Source organism: Myxine glutinosa, chromosome 4 (genome assembly GCF_964187855.1).
Source record: "Myxine glutinosa chromosome 4, kmMyxGlut1.1, whole genome shotgun sequence".
Taxonomy (NCBI): Eukaryota; Metazoa; Chordata; class Myxini; order Myxiniformes; family Myxinidae; genus Myxine; species Myxine glutinosa.
Genome location: NC_136264.1, coordinates 31960152 through 31978635, shown reverse-complemented (window position 1 = coordinate 31978635; position 18484 = coordinate 31960152). Strand labels below are relative to the sequence as shown.

Genomic DNA, 18484 nt, shown 5'->3' with positions numbered 1-18484 from the left:
TTGAAAAAGTCAAAACTTTACATGGGGTGTACTTACTTTTTCACGTGACTGTACATAGACAGAAAGAGACAAAGACACTCATTCGGACCTTTGGACAATCTTCTCCTGCATATCCTGCCCGCACTGTGTAGGAACCAATGTCAAAGACCAAAGCTCCAACCTCATCTGTGGGGTGGGGGGGGGGGGGGGGGTATGTGGAAAGAGACAATTAATTATTAGGGATGGATGCAAATGATAGATCAGCAGTATATCTCACTCTTGATCTTGCTGAGGATGGTATTCCCAGAACTTTACTCAAGGTAGGATTATGTTTTCCTCGGTTCCAGTGACAGTTTTCTTTTTCCACCTTATTTTTCTAGATCTGGAAGATCATTGCTGGAAGATTATATTATCTATATAAATACTTTCAAGTGTTTGTGCGTTTTCACGTTATTATTTTACAGCTGAAATGTAGCACCTAGAGGCCCCACATTTTGAGTGTAGGTACTTCAGAATCGGGGCAAGGTTTTAAGCAACATGTTGGCCCTTGACATCCACTTTGAGGCCAACAAAGGCCGCTATGAAGTGTACATTGAAATGTGGGATCAGGGAGTGCTGCTGATGGTCTGCTGGGAGAAGGTAACCTCCATGAGGCCAATAACTCCATAACTTTTCAATGTGCAACATGTCACAAAGCCACCGCCAGGAAAAGCATATCTCTCAGAAACTCACGCCCTACCTAGCCCCATACCTAGCCCCCCCAACCCCCCCCCGCCTACCCCACAGTGCAATGCCTATAAACCTCTTTAAACCTTTATTAGTCCCCTACTGGTATCACCGGAAAGGATTATAGGATTGATCTCTGTCTGTCTGTCTGTCCATCCGTCCCACTTGTGGTTTTTCAGAATTTTATGTCATACCCTTCAACATATTGAACTGAAAATTGGCACGTGGCTTAATTATGATAAGTTACAGAAGAAGTTCGAGTTTGAGGGCGTTTCGTCAATTTTTCACAGAGTTATGCCCTTTTTGGACTTAGAAAAAACACATCGGTAGGGGACATGTATTGCAAAACAATTATTGCTTTTTTTGAAATTGAATTATGTTGTTGAGCACTGTAGAACACAAATCACATTCATAACACTTCCAAGAACCATGCTATAAATCTATATATAGCACGAGCGGGTGTGGCATGTGAGAGGGTGTAGTTTTGGGGTGAAGAAGAGGCCGCTGATATGGCTACGTACTACACTCATTGACGCTGCGTTCTATGGTGATCAATAAAGTCTCTATCTCCTAAACTGCGACTCTACATAGTCTTATTAAAATGCATAAGGGTGATGTATAAGATTGCTTCAGTAGCTCTAAACTTCCGGATTAAAAAACAACAACAATCTTTAAATCATTATTTTATTCAAATTGAAGTACAGTTTATACTTACCTGAACACTGTGCAGGGTTAGGGTTGCAAGCGTCGAGCAAGACTAAATCATGCATATTCCCATATCTGAGATTTATACTGAAATGATTCCCGGTGTGCGTAGCACAAAGTGGGGTCAAGCGATTGGGTCATTCTGTCTGTCTGACAGACATCAGTCTGTGATCGAGGAACTGCTAAATTTCAATTTTATTTTATTTTTTAAACACTGAATGAATCAGAACATAAATCGAAACACTAACCGTTTTTTGTTTTTTTTCTTTTTTTTTGTATACAAGATCGAGGCTCGTGTAAGAGCTAACATTAATTACAAAAAGACAAACTGACACATAAAACATAAGATAAAGGGAGCGGGAGACAAGATGGGGAGAGAGGGGGAAGCACACAAGTACAACATTTGAGAGCAGGGACATCGGGAGATCTGTGGCAGGGAGAGGGCTTGGGGGGAGGAGGCATGGGAAGGGGTTATGGGGGTGGGAAAGGTATAAAACAAATGGACACTGCTCGGACTTCCAGGAAAGAAGTCGGAATTTCAAAAAAGTGTATCTGGGGTGAATTAGCGGGGGTAGAGAAGATCAAGGTTTTGGATGGGGGAAGATAAGAGATGGTGGTGAACAGCTGTTTTAAAGACCTGGAGGGAGGAGTGGGATTGAAGAGAGTGAGGGAGTTTGTTCCAGAGGCGGGAGAAAAGAGGAATGAAAGAGTGAAGGTGAGCAGAGAGTCTTGATTTTGGCAGTTTAACCATAAGAGGGTTGACTGAAGTTTAGCAGGGCTTTGGATCTGAATTTGGCAAATTGTCCAGAATCGAGTCCTGAGTGCGCAAGCACACTCACGATGAAGCAATTATTGCTTCAGTCTGCCTGGCTGTCAACCAAAAATTAAAAATCATTCCAAACAGGAAACTTGCTATTTTTAGGGATGTCATAAAGGACACAAACAGCCACGAATGAATAATTTAACGTGTCCGATAAGGTGGTGTAAAAGAGGGTGCATCATCGGCAGTAAACTTCCGAATAAATGTTTCTTTTCCTCCAGCTTCAACTTTATTTATTTATTTTTCAACTGAATTATACATATGAACACTAGAGACCACAAATCGCATTGTTTGCGCTTCCAAAGCCCCTCAGCTTAGCAGTACTTGGGCAAAATTATACACCGTCTGAGCAATCAAATTTGCCGTGCGCTCTGAGGGCGGAGCAACAGCGAGATTCAGATTAAAATGGCGGTGCCGAGCGATGCAACCGCAGAGCTAACTTTGTCCAAAATGTCTTTTTCTCAAAGATCGTTCCAAACCCGTCAGTGTCTCCGAGAAAACTTGGCAGAAGTTTCCGCTCTGGACTGTTCCGTTTGACCCAACCACTTCGTACGGTTGCCACCGCGCCTGTTATTAGAGGTTCAAAAACAAAGCAAATATCGCTCGTGCTCGGAAACGCAAAGGAAGAATTTAAAGATCCTTCACATGTCCTTTTTCTCAAGACTGCACGGGGTAAGGTGTTCTATGAACTCTCTAATTACCCTCGCCAGAGAGAGTATTGCATTTGAGTCCGTTTGTCTGTCTGTCTGTTTGTCCGCACAGAATAAATATGATTTTCTCTGAAACCATTGGTCCAATTGGCAGGAAATTTTCACCATAGGTGCAACTCCACCTGTATATATTTTTTTTAATTATGACGTCGTAGGTCACGTGGTACGGGCGCAATTTTGAAAAACCGAAAAACTTTGCACCTCTATATCTCCAAAAGCGCTGCATAGAAAAAAATTGTGCCATTGCTCATTGTAAATAACTCTCTATGGGGAATAACATGTTAATGATGATGTCATAAGTGCCTCCATTATGACGTCATAATTCGTACAAAAACTTCATCCGATGAAGATGAAATTTCTTCAGCATCGAGGGATAAATTGGCGGATAAAAAAAATGATGACGTATTCGGTCACGTGGTTCGGCCGCCATATTTGTTTTAACACAAAAGCCTTAAAAACCACTAAAAACACGTCCTGGCGAGGGTCTGCAATCTCCGATTGCTCTTTCTTGTTGGATTAGTGCGTTTGGGTTTGTTTTTTTCCTTTGGTCAGATCAGCATAAAAGGTAACATGTGTAACAGGACAAATAGAATATTGTAAAGAAACCAAATTATTGATCAGCAATTCCTGCTTACCCCCAAACCCCACCTCTGCCGCTCCTCTAATTCACTCATCCTATTTCAGCACACACATGATTTTGATACCCCCTCCCCCCCCTGGTTCATTCACTCACACACGTATGACATATTAACCGTTACATCCCAACACCTACAATGGCCATCAGTTATTCAGCAGATTATCTTCGTCATGAACGGCCTTACGCAATAATTACTCTGACCAGGCCATCCGACCACCGCTCTTAATAAAATCTCATATTCTGGTGTGCCACTTCACCAAAAACGTCACACCAGCGCTCCGCAGCACGTGTCCATGGTGACAATGACCGGCATATGTTGTGTGTGCGGAAGGCGAAAAAGAAGGAAGACTCACCACCGCCGTACACTCCTCCGCTCATAGCGCCGACGTGTGCGTGTATATAACGACGTGGAGATGAAGAATGATGGCGATCCCGATTCACAAACTGTGATGGCGACGCTGCCGGTGGAGCTGGCTCCTTTGTCTGCAGACGGGAGTCCGAACGCGCGTCGAGGAGCCGAAGGGGAGGGGGCGTCTCGCCTGACTGGAATATAACATAACGATCGCACCAAAAACGCCCGGCCCAGTGACGTCTTTTAAATTAGATGTTAATTGTCAATCGAATCAGTGATGAACGCTGGACCAATGAGCACTCGTACGAATCATTAGAAGGCAAAGCGATGTGTGCGTGCCTCTAGGTCGACGTTAAAGACGGTAGGCGAGCTATCGCCGGTACCATGGCCCAATTCCTAATTACTGCTGCCAAGGCAATGGCAAACCACCTATACATGTACTGTACCCATGTGCTGTATATCAAAGGGCTAAGTTCATGCACGCATGCTGTCCGCCGCTTGTCTGATCACGCATTGCTTTCCTTGAAGCGTGTCCGCCGACGAATTCGAGGAACGTGTCCTGGTTACCAAATGGAAACGGCATGCATCCCGTGCTGCCGGGGAAGGGTGACGTGGTCTAAACACGATGACGAATGATCCAGGCCGCGATTTGCTTACTGTGCGACCCTCCCAGGGAATTGGGGTCACATCGATCCTATATAAGCTCTGGAGGGTGGATGTCATTGAATAAAAATTTCACTTGTAACATTTTTCCCTGATTTTCTTTTTCTGCTTCTAATAAATATAAAATATAATATAAAATATAATAATAAAATATATAATAAAAAAAAAATAAATAATATAATAATATAATAATAATAAATTAATAATAATAATAAATTAATAATATTTAAATTTAATAATAATTAATAATAATAATATTAATATTTAATAATTTAATAATAATATTTAATAATAATGAAATTAATAATAATATAATATAAATTATAATATAAAAATAAAATATAATAAAATATAATATAAAAGGTAAAGGTGATGCTTAGAATTGAATCAACCACCACCCCCCCCCCCCCCCCCCCCTTCCAACCCCAAATACTCAGCTCAGTTCCGACCCCCAAGTATCAATGCCCGAAGCCAAAGATCCCTCAACCCCCCCCCCCCCCCCCCCCACACACACACACACACGTAAACCTAAGTCCTCAACCTCCACCACACACACTTACAGTTGTGGCCAAAAATATTGGCACCTTTGCACTTTTTTCAGATAACACAATTTTCTCTACAAATAAGTTTAAATTGACAAAAGTATTTGGTCTCCACAATTCTTCATTTCACTGTTAATATTACAGAACCTTTGTTTTTGATTCAGAACTTAATATATCCTTTTAGATCAGAAAATAAAAAGAAATGGCATTGACAAAATTATTGACACCCTAGACTTAATATTTGGTAGCAGTCTTTGGACAAAATAACTGCCGTCTGCAGAAAAGAAATAACTGCAGAAATAACTTCCAATAGCCATGAATGAGCCTCCTACACCTCTCTACTGGTAGTGTGGCCCACTCTTCTTGTGCAAACTGCTCCAATTCTCCCAGATTTGAAGGGTGCTTCCCTCAACTTCTGTTTTCAGATTTCCCCACAGGTGTTCAATGGGATTTAGATCTGGACTCATTCCTGGCCACTTCAGAACAGTCCAGCGTTTTGTCTTGAACCATTCTTTGGTGCTTTTTGAAGTGTGTTTGGGGTCATTGTCCTGCTGCAAGACCCATGACCTCCGACGGAGACCCAGCTTCCTGACACTGGGTTGAAATTGTGCCCCAGAATGCCTTGGTAACCTCCTGATTTCATGATGCCATGCACACATTCAAGGCACCCAGTAAAAGAGGCAGCAAAGCAACCCCAAAACATCACTGAACCTCCTCCATGTTTGACTGCAGGGAAGACGTTCTTTTCTTTGAAGGCTTCATTTTGTTTTGTGTAAACATAGAGCTGATTTGATAGATTTGGGCCCTGTGCTTTTTCTGGTCTACATCAATGATCTCCATGACTTTCTGGAAAATCCTATCTCTTTGCTGAAGACTCCACTCTCTGCCGCTCCATTCCTCATCCCTCAGATCTGCAGTCTGCAGCCTCCTCACTCTCTGCAGGCCTGGACAAAATCACAGACTGGTCAAACAAGTGGAACATGTCTTTCAATCCTGACAAATATCTCTTACTATGTCTCTTACTATGTCTCTCCGAAAAGACCGACTGGACAACCCTCACATCTACTTTCTCAACAATCCTCTCCAAGAAGTTGTGTCACTCAAGCTTTTGGGTCTCACTATCTGCCATGATCTTTCCTGGGAAAACTACATTTCCAAGCTGGCCTCCAAAGCCAGTCGCCGACTGGGCATCCTCCGTCGTGCGAAGTCCTTCCTTGGCACACCTGAGCTCCTCACCACATACAAGGCTTTCATCCGCAGCTCAATGGAATACTGCTCTCCCCTCTGGGCTGGTGCTCCTGCCTCACACCTACCTCGGCTTCACGCTGTTGAAACCAAAGCGTTCAAAATCATTGGAATCTCCCGCGATGAAGCTAACTCCAAGGGCCTTTCACTTACTCACTGCAGGCAGGTTGGTGGTCTTTTTGTCTTCTACCGACTCCTATCCGGCCTTGCTCCCCCAGCTCTCTCTGTGCTCTGTCCCCCAAATATTCCCACAGGTCGCACAAGATCTTCCAGCAACCCTCTCCTGGTGAAATTGTTAAAATCAAGACTCTCTGCTCACCTTCACTCTTTCATTCCTCTTTACTCCTTCCTCTGGAACACACTCCCTCACTCTCTTCAATCCCACTCCTCCCTCCAGGTCCTTAAAACAGCTGTTCACCACCATCTCTTATCTTCCCCCATCCAAAACCTTGATCTTCTCTACCCCCACTAATTCACCTCAGATCCACTTTTTAAAATACCAACTTATTTCCTGGAAGTCCGAGCAGTGTCCATGTGTTTTATACTTTTCCCAACCCCCCCCCCCCCCCCCCCGCTTTCCCATGCCTCCTACCCCCAAGCCCTCTCCCTCCCACATATCTCCCGATGTCCCTGTTCCCTGTTCTCTGCTGCTGCACTGGTGTGCTTACCTCTCTCTCCCCATCTTGTCTCCCGCTCACTTTATTGTATGTTTTGTGTGTCCTTTTTTTGTGATTAATGTTAGCTCTTACACGAGCCTCGAACTTGTATACAAAAAAAAAGAAAAAAGGTGATGTGCTTTTCCAACAAGCTCTAGTTTGTTCTCATCTGTCCACAGGACATTCTCCCAGAAGGATTTTGACTTGCTCAGGTGTGTTTTGGCCAACTCTAGTCAGGCTTTCTTTTGTCTCTCTCTCAGCAGTGGGGTCCTCCTGGGTCTCCTACCATAGAATCCCCTCTTTTTCCCCTTTTTTGTATACAGAATCGAGGCTCGTGAAAGAGCAAACATTTATCACACAAACAAATCAAACAGACAAACAAACAAAGTATATAAAAAGGGGAGCGGTAGACAAGATGGGGAGAGACGGGGAAGCACACAAACCAACATTTGAGAGCAGGGACATCGGGAGATGTGTGGGAGGGAGAGGGCTTTGGGGGAGGAGGCGTGGGAAGGGGGGGGGGATGGGAGAAGTATAAAACACAAGGACACCAAGGACTTCCAGGAGAGAAGTTGGTATTTAAAAAAAGTGGATTTGGGGTGAAATTAGCGGGGGTAGAAAAGATCAAGATTTTGGATGGGGGAAGATAAGAGATGGTGGTGAACAGCTGTTTTAAAGACCTGGAGGGAGGAGTGGGATTGAAGAGAGTGAGGGAGTTTGTTCCAGAGGCAGGAGAAAAGAGGAATGAAGGCATGAAGGTGAGCAGAGAGTCTTGATTTTGGCAGTTTAACCATAAGAGGGTTGCAGGCAGATCTTGTGTGACCTGTAGAAATATTTGGGGGACAGAGCACAGAGAGAGCTGAGGGAGCAAGGCCGGAGAGGAGTCGGTAGAAGACAGAAAGACCACCAACCTGCCTGCGGTGAGCGAGTGAAAGGCCCTCGGAGTTAGCTCATCGCGGAAGATTCCAATGATTCTGAACGCTTTGGTTTCAACAGCGTGAAGATGAGCTCGGTGTGAGGCAGGAGCGACAGCCCAGAGGGGAGAGCAGTATTCCATTGAGCTGCGGATGAAAGCCTTGTATGTGGTGAGGAGCTCAGGTGTGCCAAGGAAGGACTTCGCACGATGGAGGATGCCCAGTCGGTGACTGGCTTTGGAGGCCAGATTTGAAATGTGGTTTTCCCAGGAAAGATCATGGCAGATAGTGAGACCCAAAAGCTTGAGTTGACGAAGGATGGTGCGAGTTGAAACTGTCGTACTTGAAGGTCAGCTTGAATCTGTTTGTAAAGTTGATCGAGGTGCTTTCTTCACCATTCGAACAATCCTTCGCTGCAATCTTCGATGAAGTTTTCTCTTGCAGCCACATTCAGGGAGGTTGGCTACAGTGCCATGGGTCTTAAACTTCCTGATAACATTGCGTATGGTGGACACAGGAACATCAAGGTCTCTGGAGATGGACTTGCAGCCTTGAGATTTTCCATGCTTGGCTACAACCTTGTGTCTGACCTCCTCAGACAATTCTCTGGTTTTCTTTCTTTTCTCCATCTTCATTGTGGTACACACCGTGACACAAAACAGCAAAATGACTCCTTTTCTCTTTTCACACTGATTGAACGAGTGATTTTGATATTGCAGGCACCTGCAACTCACCATAGGTGAGTTCAATTCCAAAGTAATGGAGAATCACCTGCTTGAAATCTAATTATTTCTAACAACTTCTTAAAGGTGCCATTAATATTGTCCATGCCATTTTAGGATTTTTGTGTGGAATAAGCTAAGATTTAGTAATTTTTTTGTTTTGCTCCACTGCAAACCAAAGAAATACATTTGTGGATACCAAAAGATTTTTTAATTTCAACAATTTTCTGGAAGAAATGGTGCATTATTTGAAAAAAGTGCAAGGGTGCGAATATTTTTGGCCACGACTGTATGTCCTCTCCTCAAACCTATACCCCCCCCCTCCCCCCACCCAAACCGAAGTCCTCAACCCCATCCACCCAAACCGAAGCCCTCAACCCCCTCCACCCAAACCCATCTCCTGTCCTCAACCCTCCCTCCGACCCCTCAACCCAAACCTGAGTCCTCAACCCCCCCCCCCCAACCCTCCTTGAGTGGCCCAGTCAGAGCCACAACCTAAATCCAATTGAAAATCTGTGGCATGACTTGAAGATTGCTGTCCATCAACACTCCCCATGCAACATGACTGAGCTTGGACAGTTTTGTGCAGAAAAATGGGCAAATATTTCCCAATCAAGGTGTGCAAGGTTGGTAGAGACCTATCCCAACAGACTCACAGCTGTAATTGTGTCAAAGGTGCTTCCACCAAGTATTAACTCAGAGGGGTGGACACTTATCCAACCAAGATATTGTAGTTTTGTATTTTTCATTAATTTTCTGAAATTGGTAGAATTTGTTTTTCACTTGGAAGTTGTGGGTTATGATGTGTAAATAAAGGTGGAAAAAATCTGATTTAAAGCAATTTAATTCCAGGCTATAAGGAAACAAAAGGTGAAAATTTTGAAAGGGGGTGTAGACCTTCTATAGGCACTGTATGTACCATTTGTCTTGCTGTAACTACGAACCCATAACATTTGAAGTTACAGCTTATCAGATTTTGTATTCTGGTGATATAAGGCCATTCAGAAAGGCATTTGCATAATAGTCCGAGCAAAGGATAATGGGAAATTCCAACTTGCAGTCATATAGTGTCCTCAGAAATGTTGTGTTTGATGTGTTATTTGCCACATTCTAATGTTTGACCTATTCCTAATAATTGGTCATCCTAAGATCCTTGAGGTCACTCTTTTGGTCATAAATGTCATTTATGGGTAATCACGTTGATTAAATATGGATGACTGCTTTTTATACAAAATGCAATCAAAAGTTTGTTTGCATGCCCTGTACAATTTCAGTCAATCCAAGGAAAACGTTCACCAAGTTATTATTTTCTTGTCTCATTTGAACAGGTGATGTGAACTCAGTCACATATGCAGTATAGTGTCCTGAAGGATTTTTTTTTTGGATCCTTAGTCTCGGCTCATATGAGAGCTAACACATATAACATGTAATAAAGGGAGCGTGAGACGAGAGGGGAGTGAGAGGGAAGTACAACAACAGTAGGGAACACAGTATCTGTGGAACTGTGTGCATGTGATATTGTGATAACCACCTTCTTTTCCTGGGGTTTCTCTGCATGAATGAGAACCTTTGGGGATAAGAACATTTTGGTCACTACTTCATGTCAGGGCAGACTCTTGACTGCCACTGGTAACATGTAACCCAGTGCTACGTGCCGCATGGTCGGGTAGTCAGTGACTAAACTGACTACCCTCAATGGCTTGCCGGTGGTGAGGGTGACTGTGACACCCTGCAGGACTAAAACCAATACGTGTGAAAGGGCGGATGAGCTCCCTTCAAGAACCAATGGCCACCCAGGAAGGAGATGGTGTCTCATAAAAAAACACCCATTCGGTGGGACCGGTTTTTTAGGTAGTAGGTTGTAGACAGCAACCGCCCAGGGTAGTACTACCGTTCTGACTTAGGAGTGTTAAAGTGGTGCCGGAATCATCTTAGAGACTTACACTCTCCGTGTCAGGATTACTGGTCTTACTTTCTGTTTCACTCAAACTATATCTACCGGCCTAGCTTCAATCTCTCTTTCTTGCAAAGAAACATCATACACTTTTCTCCTCTTTTATTTAAGGCCTGACCTCGATGAGGACTATATAATCCGTGACTAGAGCCTTCAACATAACAACAAAATGCATTCTTGTCATTTTGAAAGTCGCATATTGCAATTCAGTCTGCTATTCATGTTTGTTTGTCAAAGAAAATTGAAAATAATTTCAAACAAGAAACTCACTGGTTTTTAGCGACATCATAAACAGCACAAACAACAGACATGAATAGCTAATTGAACATGTTGAATAAGGCGGTGTCAAAGATGGTGCATCATTGGCGGTAAACTTCCGATTCAATGTTTTTTTGGTTTTTTTAATCTATAGCCTTTAAAACTTATATTTTATTTCAATTGAACTATATATTTGAACACGGTGGAACACATCACCTTGCTTGCACTTCCAAAAACCTCCAGTTTAACAGGACTTGAACAAAATGTTATGCCGTCTCAAACAATCAAATTTACCGCTCGCTCTGAGGGTGATGTAATAGCATCATACTTGGGAAAAATGCCAGGGGCATAGAAAAGGCCCCTTTATATATGGTATGTGCCATGTGGCAAAGTATAGAAAACAAGGGACATTCAAAAAAATATCTCGTGTGCATGCTGGACTACCCTTGTGTTCTTAGGAGGAACCAAGTAATGGTCTAGAAAAGTTCATATAAAGGGGCGCCAATTTGATTCATATAGATACAGTGCATTCAGAAAGTATTCAGACCCCTTCACTTTTTTCACATTTTGTTATGTTGCAGCCTTATGCTGAAATCGTTTAAATTCATTTTTCCCTCATCAATCTACACTCAATACCCCATAATGACAAAGAGAAAACAGGAGTTTAGAAAGTTTTGCAAATTTATTTAAAATAAAAAACTGAAATATCACATTTACATAAGTATTCAGACCCTTTGCTATGGCACTTGAAATTTAGCTCAGGTGCCTCCCATTTCTCTTGATCATCTTTGAGATGTTTCTACACCTTGATTGGAGTCCACCGGTGGTAAATTCAATTGATTGGACATGATTTGGAAAGGCACACACCTGTCTATATAAGGTCTCACAGCTGACGATGCATATCAGAGCAAAAACCAAGCCATGAGGTCGAAGGAACTGCCTGCAGAGCTCAGAGACAGGATTGCGTCGAGGCACAGATTTGGGGAAGCCTACAAAAAATTTTCTGCTGCATTGAAGGTTCCCAAGAGCACAGTGGCCTCCATAATTCTTAAATGGAAGACGTTTTTTACAACCAGGACTCTTCCTAGAGCTGGCCGCCCGGCCAAACTGAGCAATTGGGGGAGAAGGGCCTTGGTAAGAGAGGTGACCAAGAACCCGATGGTCACTCTGGCAGAACTCCAGAGATCATGTGTGGAGATGGGAGAAACTTCCAGAAGGACAACCATCTCTGCAACACTCCACCGATCTGGGCTTCATGGCAGAGTGGCCAGACGGAAGCCTCTCCTCAGTGAAAGACACATGAAAGCCCGCTTGGAGTTTGCAAAAAAGCACCTAAAGGACTCTCAGACTGTGAGAAACAAGATTATGTGGGTAATGAACATGGGTAATGTTCATTTTGATTTGAGCAATTATGAAATCATAATTTATCTTCCATTCTGGAGCTATTTCAAAAATTAGATAAATCATCATTATGTGACCCTTGTGACCTTTAATGACCTAAAATGGCCTTTAAGGTTAAAAGTTAGAATGTCATCCGGTCGCATGTTAATCGCCACCCGATGTACAGTTGATTAAACATGGGTGACTGCTTTTAACACTAAATGCCATGAAAGGTTTTTTTGCATCACATGGCTGGCCTACAATTGCAAGGAACTCCAAACACAGGAGAAGGCCATTTAAAACTACCTCTTTTGATTTATAATGGATCCCGCTACATCGAGGACCGATAAAAGGGGGGTCACTGCCCCGAAGCTCTGGGTCCGTTGAGAGGCCCTGGCCCGAGCTCCTCCTTTTTTCAAATCCCACAAAATCCTATTTTTAACAGTAAAGGGAAAACCCTCGTCCTCACTTCCTCATTGTTACATGATATGCTCACTCAAGATTCAAGATTCAAGATTCAAGAGTCTTTATTATTACATGTCCCATACAAATATAAGGCAGTAAAATTCTTAAGTATTGGCTTAAGTAACAATAAATAAATAACAATATAAAATACGAAATAGCAACAATAATAACAATATATAAGAAGAATAAAAACTAAGTAGCAGCTCTAATAATAATAAGTAGCAGTTTTTCAATAATAAAGTGATAGCGACAATAACATAAGAATAATAATAGTAAGTAGAGAATAATAATGGTAAATAGCAGCAATAATAATAATAAGTAGCAGCAATAATAAAGTGATGAACAGTGATAATAAAGTGATAACAGCGGCAGTAATAGAAATATAAGTAGTGTGTAGTAAATATAATATAATATAATATATATAATATAAATATAATATAAGTAAATAATATATAATATAATATAAGTAAATAATAATAATATAAGTAAATATAATATAAGTAAATATAATATAAATATAAATATAAGCGGGGGTGAGTTGCTTGAAGGATGAAGTGGGACAAATCGTTGTCGACCCAGATGGAATTAAAGGAAGATGGAAAAGATATATGGAAATGCTGTTGAATACAGAGAATGAATGGGATGGCAACATAGAGAGTAACCCAGTTTTAGGACCGGCAGAGAAGATAACTGAGAAGGAAGTTGAGGAAGCGATAAAAGCAATGAAGAGTGGAAAAGCGGGAGGGCCGACGGGAGTTGTGGGAGATATGTTGAAGGCAGCAGGAAGTTGGGGTGTGAAGAGAATGACAGAGATCTGTAATCTGGTGGTGAAAGAAGGCCGCATTCCAGTGGATTGGGAACTGAGTACCCTCGTCCCTCTATACAAGGGGAAAGGTGACCCTCTGGAGTGTGGCTCGTACCGAGCGATAAAGTTATTGGAGCATGGAATGAAGGTATTGGAAAGGGTGTTGGAAAGGAGGATAAGGAAGAAAGTGAAGATCGACGAAATGCAGTTTGGATTTATGCCAGGAAGAGGAACGACAGATGCGCTTTTCATTGTGAGGCAGTTGCAGGAGAAGTACATGGAGAAGAGGAAGAAGTTGTTTTTTGGGTTTGTTGATCTGGAGAAAGCATTCGATAGGGTTCCACGCAAAGTATTGACATTGGCATTGAGGAAGTTAGGAGTGGAGGAATGGTTGATCAGAGTAGTGATGGCAATGTACAAAAGAGCACGCACAGCTGTAAGGACGAAGGACGGGAACAGTGGTGAGTTTGAGGTGAAGGTGGGAGTGCATCAGGGGTCAGTACTAAGTCCACTACTATTTGTAGCTGTGATGGAGGTGCTGGCTCAGAACATAAAGGAGGGTTTACCGTGGGAGTTGTTGTATGCAGATGATCTGGTGTTGATTGCGGAAAGTATGGATGGACTGAAGGAAAAGATGAACAAGTGGAAGGAATGTATGGAGACAAAAGGTCTGAAGGTGAATATCGGAAAGACAAAGGTGATGGCAAGTGGTAAAGCATGTGGTGAGGTGGAAAGAACTGGGAAGTGGCCGTGTGCTGTGTGCAGGAAGGGTGTCGGAGTGAACTCCATTCAATGTACAATGTGTGCTGAGTGGGTTCATCAAAAATGTAGTGGTCTGAGAGGGTCATTTACCAGTGTGGCAGCTACATTCAAATGTAAGGTGTGCGCAGAGGGAGCTGCAGATGGAGGAAATGTTGAGTTGGATCTTGGAGATGGCGTGAAGCTGGAAGGTGTGAAAACATTTTGCTGCCTCGGAGACATGCTGAATGGAGAAGGTGGATCAGACTCGGCAACGGTTGCTCGAGTGAGATGTGCATGGAAGAAGTTTCGGGAACTGAGTGGCGTGCTGATGAGGAGGAGAGTGTCGCTGAAGCTGAAGGGAAAGGTGTATGCTGCATGTGTGAGAAGTGTTATGATTTATGGGAGCGAGACATGGGTAATGAACGTAGAGCAGCAACGAAGGCTGGAAAGGGTGGAAATGCGAATGGTTCGATGGATGTGCGGAGTATCGTTGAGAGAGAGGAAGACAAATGATGAATTGCGAAAGATGATGGGAATATTGCCTGTGATTGATGCTGTGAAGAGGAACAGGTTGAGATGGTTTGGTCATGTATTGAGGAAGGATGAAAGTGACTGGTTGAGAAGAGTGATGGAAGTTAATGTAGAAGGAAGTAGAGGACGGGGAAGACCGAGAAAGACTTGGCTAAAGATGGTGGAAGAAGAAATGCGGGCAAGGGGGTTAACAAGGAGAGATGCAGAAAATAGGGCAAAATGGAGAAGATTGTCATGGGGACCGCAAGGCTAACCCCCGCTCTAGCAGGGAAAATGGCCTTAAAATGCATGTTGTAGTAGTCAAACAGGCAATGGGTCACCGGCAATCAGTGTTCATTGTTCATGAGCCTGGTTGCCTGATGAAAAAAACTGTCGCTTCGCCTGCTAGTTCGGGCCTTGAGGCTGCGATACCGCTTGCCAGACGGTAGCAGCTGAAACAGTCCGTGGTTGGGGTGCGGGTGGTTGGGGTCTTTAATAATCCTACGGACTTTTCTGACACACTGTCCATTGTACATATCCTGGATGGAGGGAAGCTCACATCCACTGATGCGCTGGACTGACCGTACGACGCTCCTCAGCGCTTTGCGGTTGAGGGCAGTGCAGTACCCATACCAGGCAGTGTTGCACCCAGTCAGGATGCTTTCTATTGTCCCTCTGTAGAAGGCCCGTAGGATATTCGGCCCCATGCCAAACTTATTCAGCCGTCTGAGGTGGAAGAGGCGTTGCTGAGCCTTTTTCACCACTTGGCTGGTGTGCTCGTTCCAAGTGAGGTCCTCGGTGATGTGGACGCCGAGGAACTTGAAGCTCCTGACTCTCTCAACAGCAGACCCGTTGATGGCGATGGGGTCCAGCCTCTCTCCTCTCCTCTCCTCCTGAAGTCCATGATCAGCTCTTTTGTTTTCTCGACGTTGAGAGAGAGGTTGTTTTCCTGGCACCACTGTGTCAGGTTGTTGACCTCTCTCCTGTAGGTCGTCTCGTCCCTGTCGGTGATCAGGCCTATGACTGTTGTGTCGTCGGCGAACTTAATCACTGAGTTGGAGCTGTGCGTGGCCACGCAGTCGTGGGTATACAGGGAGTAGAGGAGGGGGCTCAGTACACAACCCTGCGGGGCTCCTGTGTTGAGGGTCAGAGGGGCAGAGGTGTTGGAGCCCACCCTCACCACCTGGCATCGACCCGACAGAAAGTTCAGGATCCAGCTGCACAGGCTGGGGTTAAGTCTTCAGCCCCTTAGCTTGGAGTCTGGAGCTTAGACCTTAGCTTGTAGTCTGGAGGGAACTATTGTATTGAATGCTGAACGGTAATCTACAAACAGCATCCTCACATAGGAGTTCCTTTTCTCCAGGTGGGTGAGGGCGGTGTGGAGTGTTGTGGCTTTGGCGTCGTCCGTGGATCTGTTTTGCCGGTACGCAAATTGGTGGGGGTCTAGGGTGGGTGGTAACATGCTACAGATAAGATCCTTAACCAGCTTCTCAAAGCATTTGCTCACTATGGGAGTGAGGGCAACAGAACGCCAGTCATTTAAGCACGTTACCTTGCTTTTCTTCGGCACTGGAACAATGATGGATGACTTAAAGCAGGAGGGGACGGTACACGTAGAATGGGAGAGGTTGAATATGTCCATAAACACACCAGCCAGCTGCGCAGTGCACTCTCTAAACATTCGGCCTGGGATGCCGTCTGGTCTGGCCGCCTTGCGGATGTTGATGTGCCTGAATGCCTTGCGCACATCGGCCTCGGTGACGGTTGGTGTTATGAACCTCAAAACGGGCGTAAAAACCATTTAGCTCATCTGGGAGGGAGGCTGCAATGTTAGCTACACAGCTGGGTCTCCCTTTAAAGTCCGATATTATGTGTAGTCCCTGCCACATACTACGTGAGTCATTACCACTTAGCTGTGTCTCAATCTGTTCTCTGTATTTTCGCTTTGCTGCCTTGATCGCTCTGCGAAGGTCGTAGCAGGTTTTCTTTACTCCGCTTCGTCTCCCGAGGTGAAGGCGGTGTTTCTTGCTTTGAGGGCAGCTCGCACAGAACTGTTGATCCATGGCTTTTGGTTTGGATACACCTGGACTATTTTTGTGAGGACAACGTCCTCTGTACACTTCCGAATGAATCCAATGACTGTTTCTGCGTACTCGTCACTGTTGTTTTCTGACGCATCACGAAACATCTTCGGGTCCGCGTGATCAAAACAGTCCTGTAATACGGTGAGCGTTTGGTCAGGCCAGCGGTGGATCGTCCTCACGGAGGGCGCTGCTTGCTTCAGCTTCTGCCTATAGGCGGGCAGGAGCAGGATGGTGGAGTGATCCGATTTGCCGAACGGTGGGCGGAGAAGGGGTTTGAAGGCATTGCGGGAGGGAGAGTAGCAATGGTCGAGTACGCTGTTTCCCCGTGTGTTTACATCGATGTGTTGAAAGTATTTAGGTAATACCTTCCTCAGAGACGCTTGGTTGAAGTCCCCAACCACGATAAAAGCGGCCTCTGGGTGCTTGTCTTCCAGGTTACTAATTGACCCATACAGTTCCTTGAGTGCCAGGTCCGTGTCGGCTTGGGCCGGGATGTACACAGCTATCACAACAATAGCTGTGAACTCCCTGGGCAGCCAGAATGGCTGACACAGGAGCACAAGATATTCCAGGCCTGGGGAGCAAAAAGACTTGAGGGAATGAACGTTCTTAGGATCACACCAAGCGTTGTTAACCATGAAACATACACTCCCTCCCTTGCGCTTACCAAAGAGTTATTTTGACATGTCCACGCAGAACACTGAGAGCCCCGAGGGTATGATGACTTGGTCCGGAATATCTTGCGACAACCACGTTTCTGTAAGGCAGATGATGTTACAATCCCTTGTTTCCCGCTGGAAGGAGATCCTTGCTCTCAACTCGCACAGCTTGTTGTCCAGGGATTGTACATTGGCTAGCAGAATGCTGGGAAGCGGAGGGCGGTTGGCACGCCGCCTCAGCCTCACCAGCACCCCGGCTCTTGTTCCTCTCCTTCGGCAACGCTTCCGACACCTCCTCCACTCCATGCATTACATGATACAAAATGGCCTGAGATCAACTACATCAGTACATGTCTAGAGCGACTGAGGTGTTTGGGAACACTGGCAGTGGAGGTGCTTCTAACAAGGAAATTTGATTTTGATGCCATGGGTGTTGTATTAATTAATACATTTTTGTTACTTTATAGATTGAATAGATATTTGTTGATAGTTTATTTACTTTTTAGCTCACCTGGAACTAAGTTTAGGTGAGCTTATGCGATGGCACGTAGCCAGGTTTGGCCCCCCAAAATAGGAATTTGCTATTGCCGCTGAAACTACACACATGATTTCGATTAAACTTCACCAAAACCTTCACCACTTGTGATGTACCAAAGTTTGTTCACGGCATTAAAAAAAATCTGCCCCTTTGGGGATCTATGGGGGTGTTGCCCCCCAAAATAGGTATTTGCTTTCTTCTCAGAAACTACACATGCAATTCTGATGAAACTTGACCACAACCGTAATCACTCGTGATGTACCAAATTTTGTTCCTGGCATTTAAAAAATCGGGGTCGAAGGTGGTCTATGGGGGTGGTGGAGCTTGCCCCCCCCAAAATAGGTATTTTCTTTTTTCTCAGAACCTACACACACAATTTTGTTAAAACTTCACCACAACCTTCATCATCCGTGATGTAC

General features: G+C 44.3%; 1 protein-coding gene across 1 annotated transcript in view; it reads right to left on the bottom strand.

Moving 5' to 3' along the window:
• The window catches only part of LOC137424564 (actin-like protein 6B), a 53825-nt gene extending 49392 nt beyond the window's left edge, over positions 1–4433 (bottom strand). Inside the window, exons 1-2 of the mRNA XM_068112150.2 lie at positions 3931–4433; positions 89–165 (exon numbers count right to left, since the gene is read on the bottom strand). Coding sequence (XP_067968251.1) covers positions 89–165; positions 3931–3955 — 102 coding nt within the window. The 5' untranslated portion in view covers positions 3956–4433. The remainder of the gene's footprint in view (positions 1–88; positions 166–3930) is intronic.
• Between the last annotated feature and the right edge of the window lie 14051 nt (positions 4434–18484).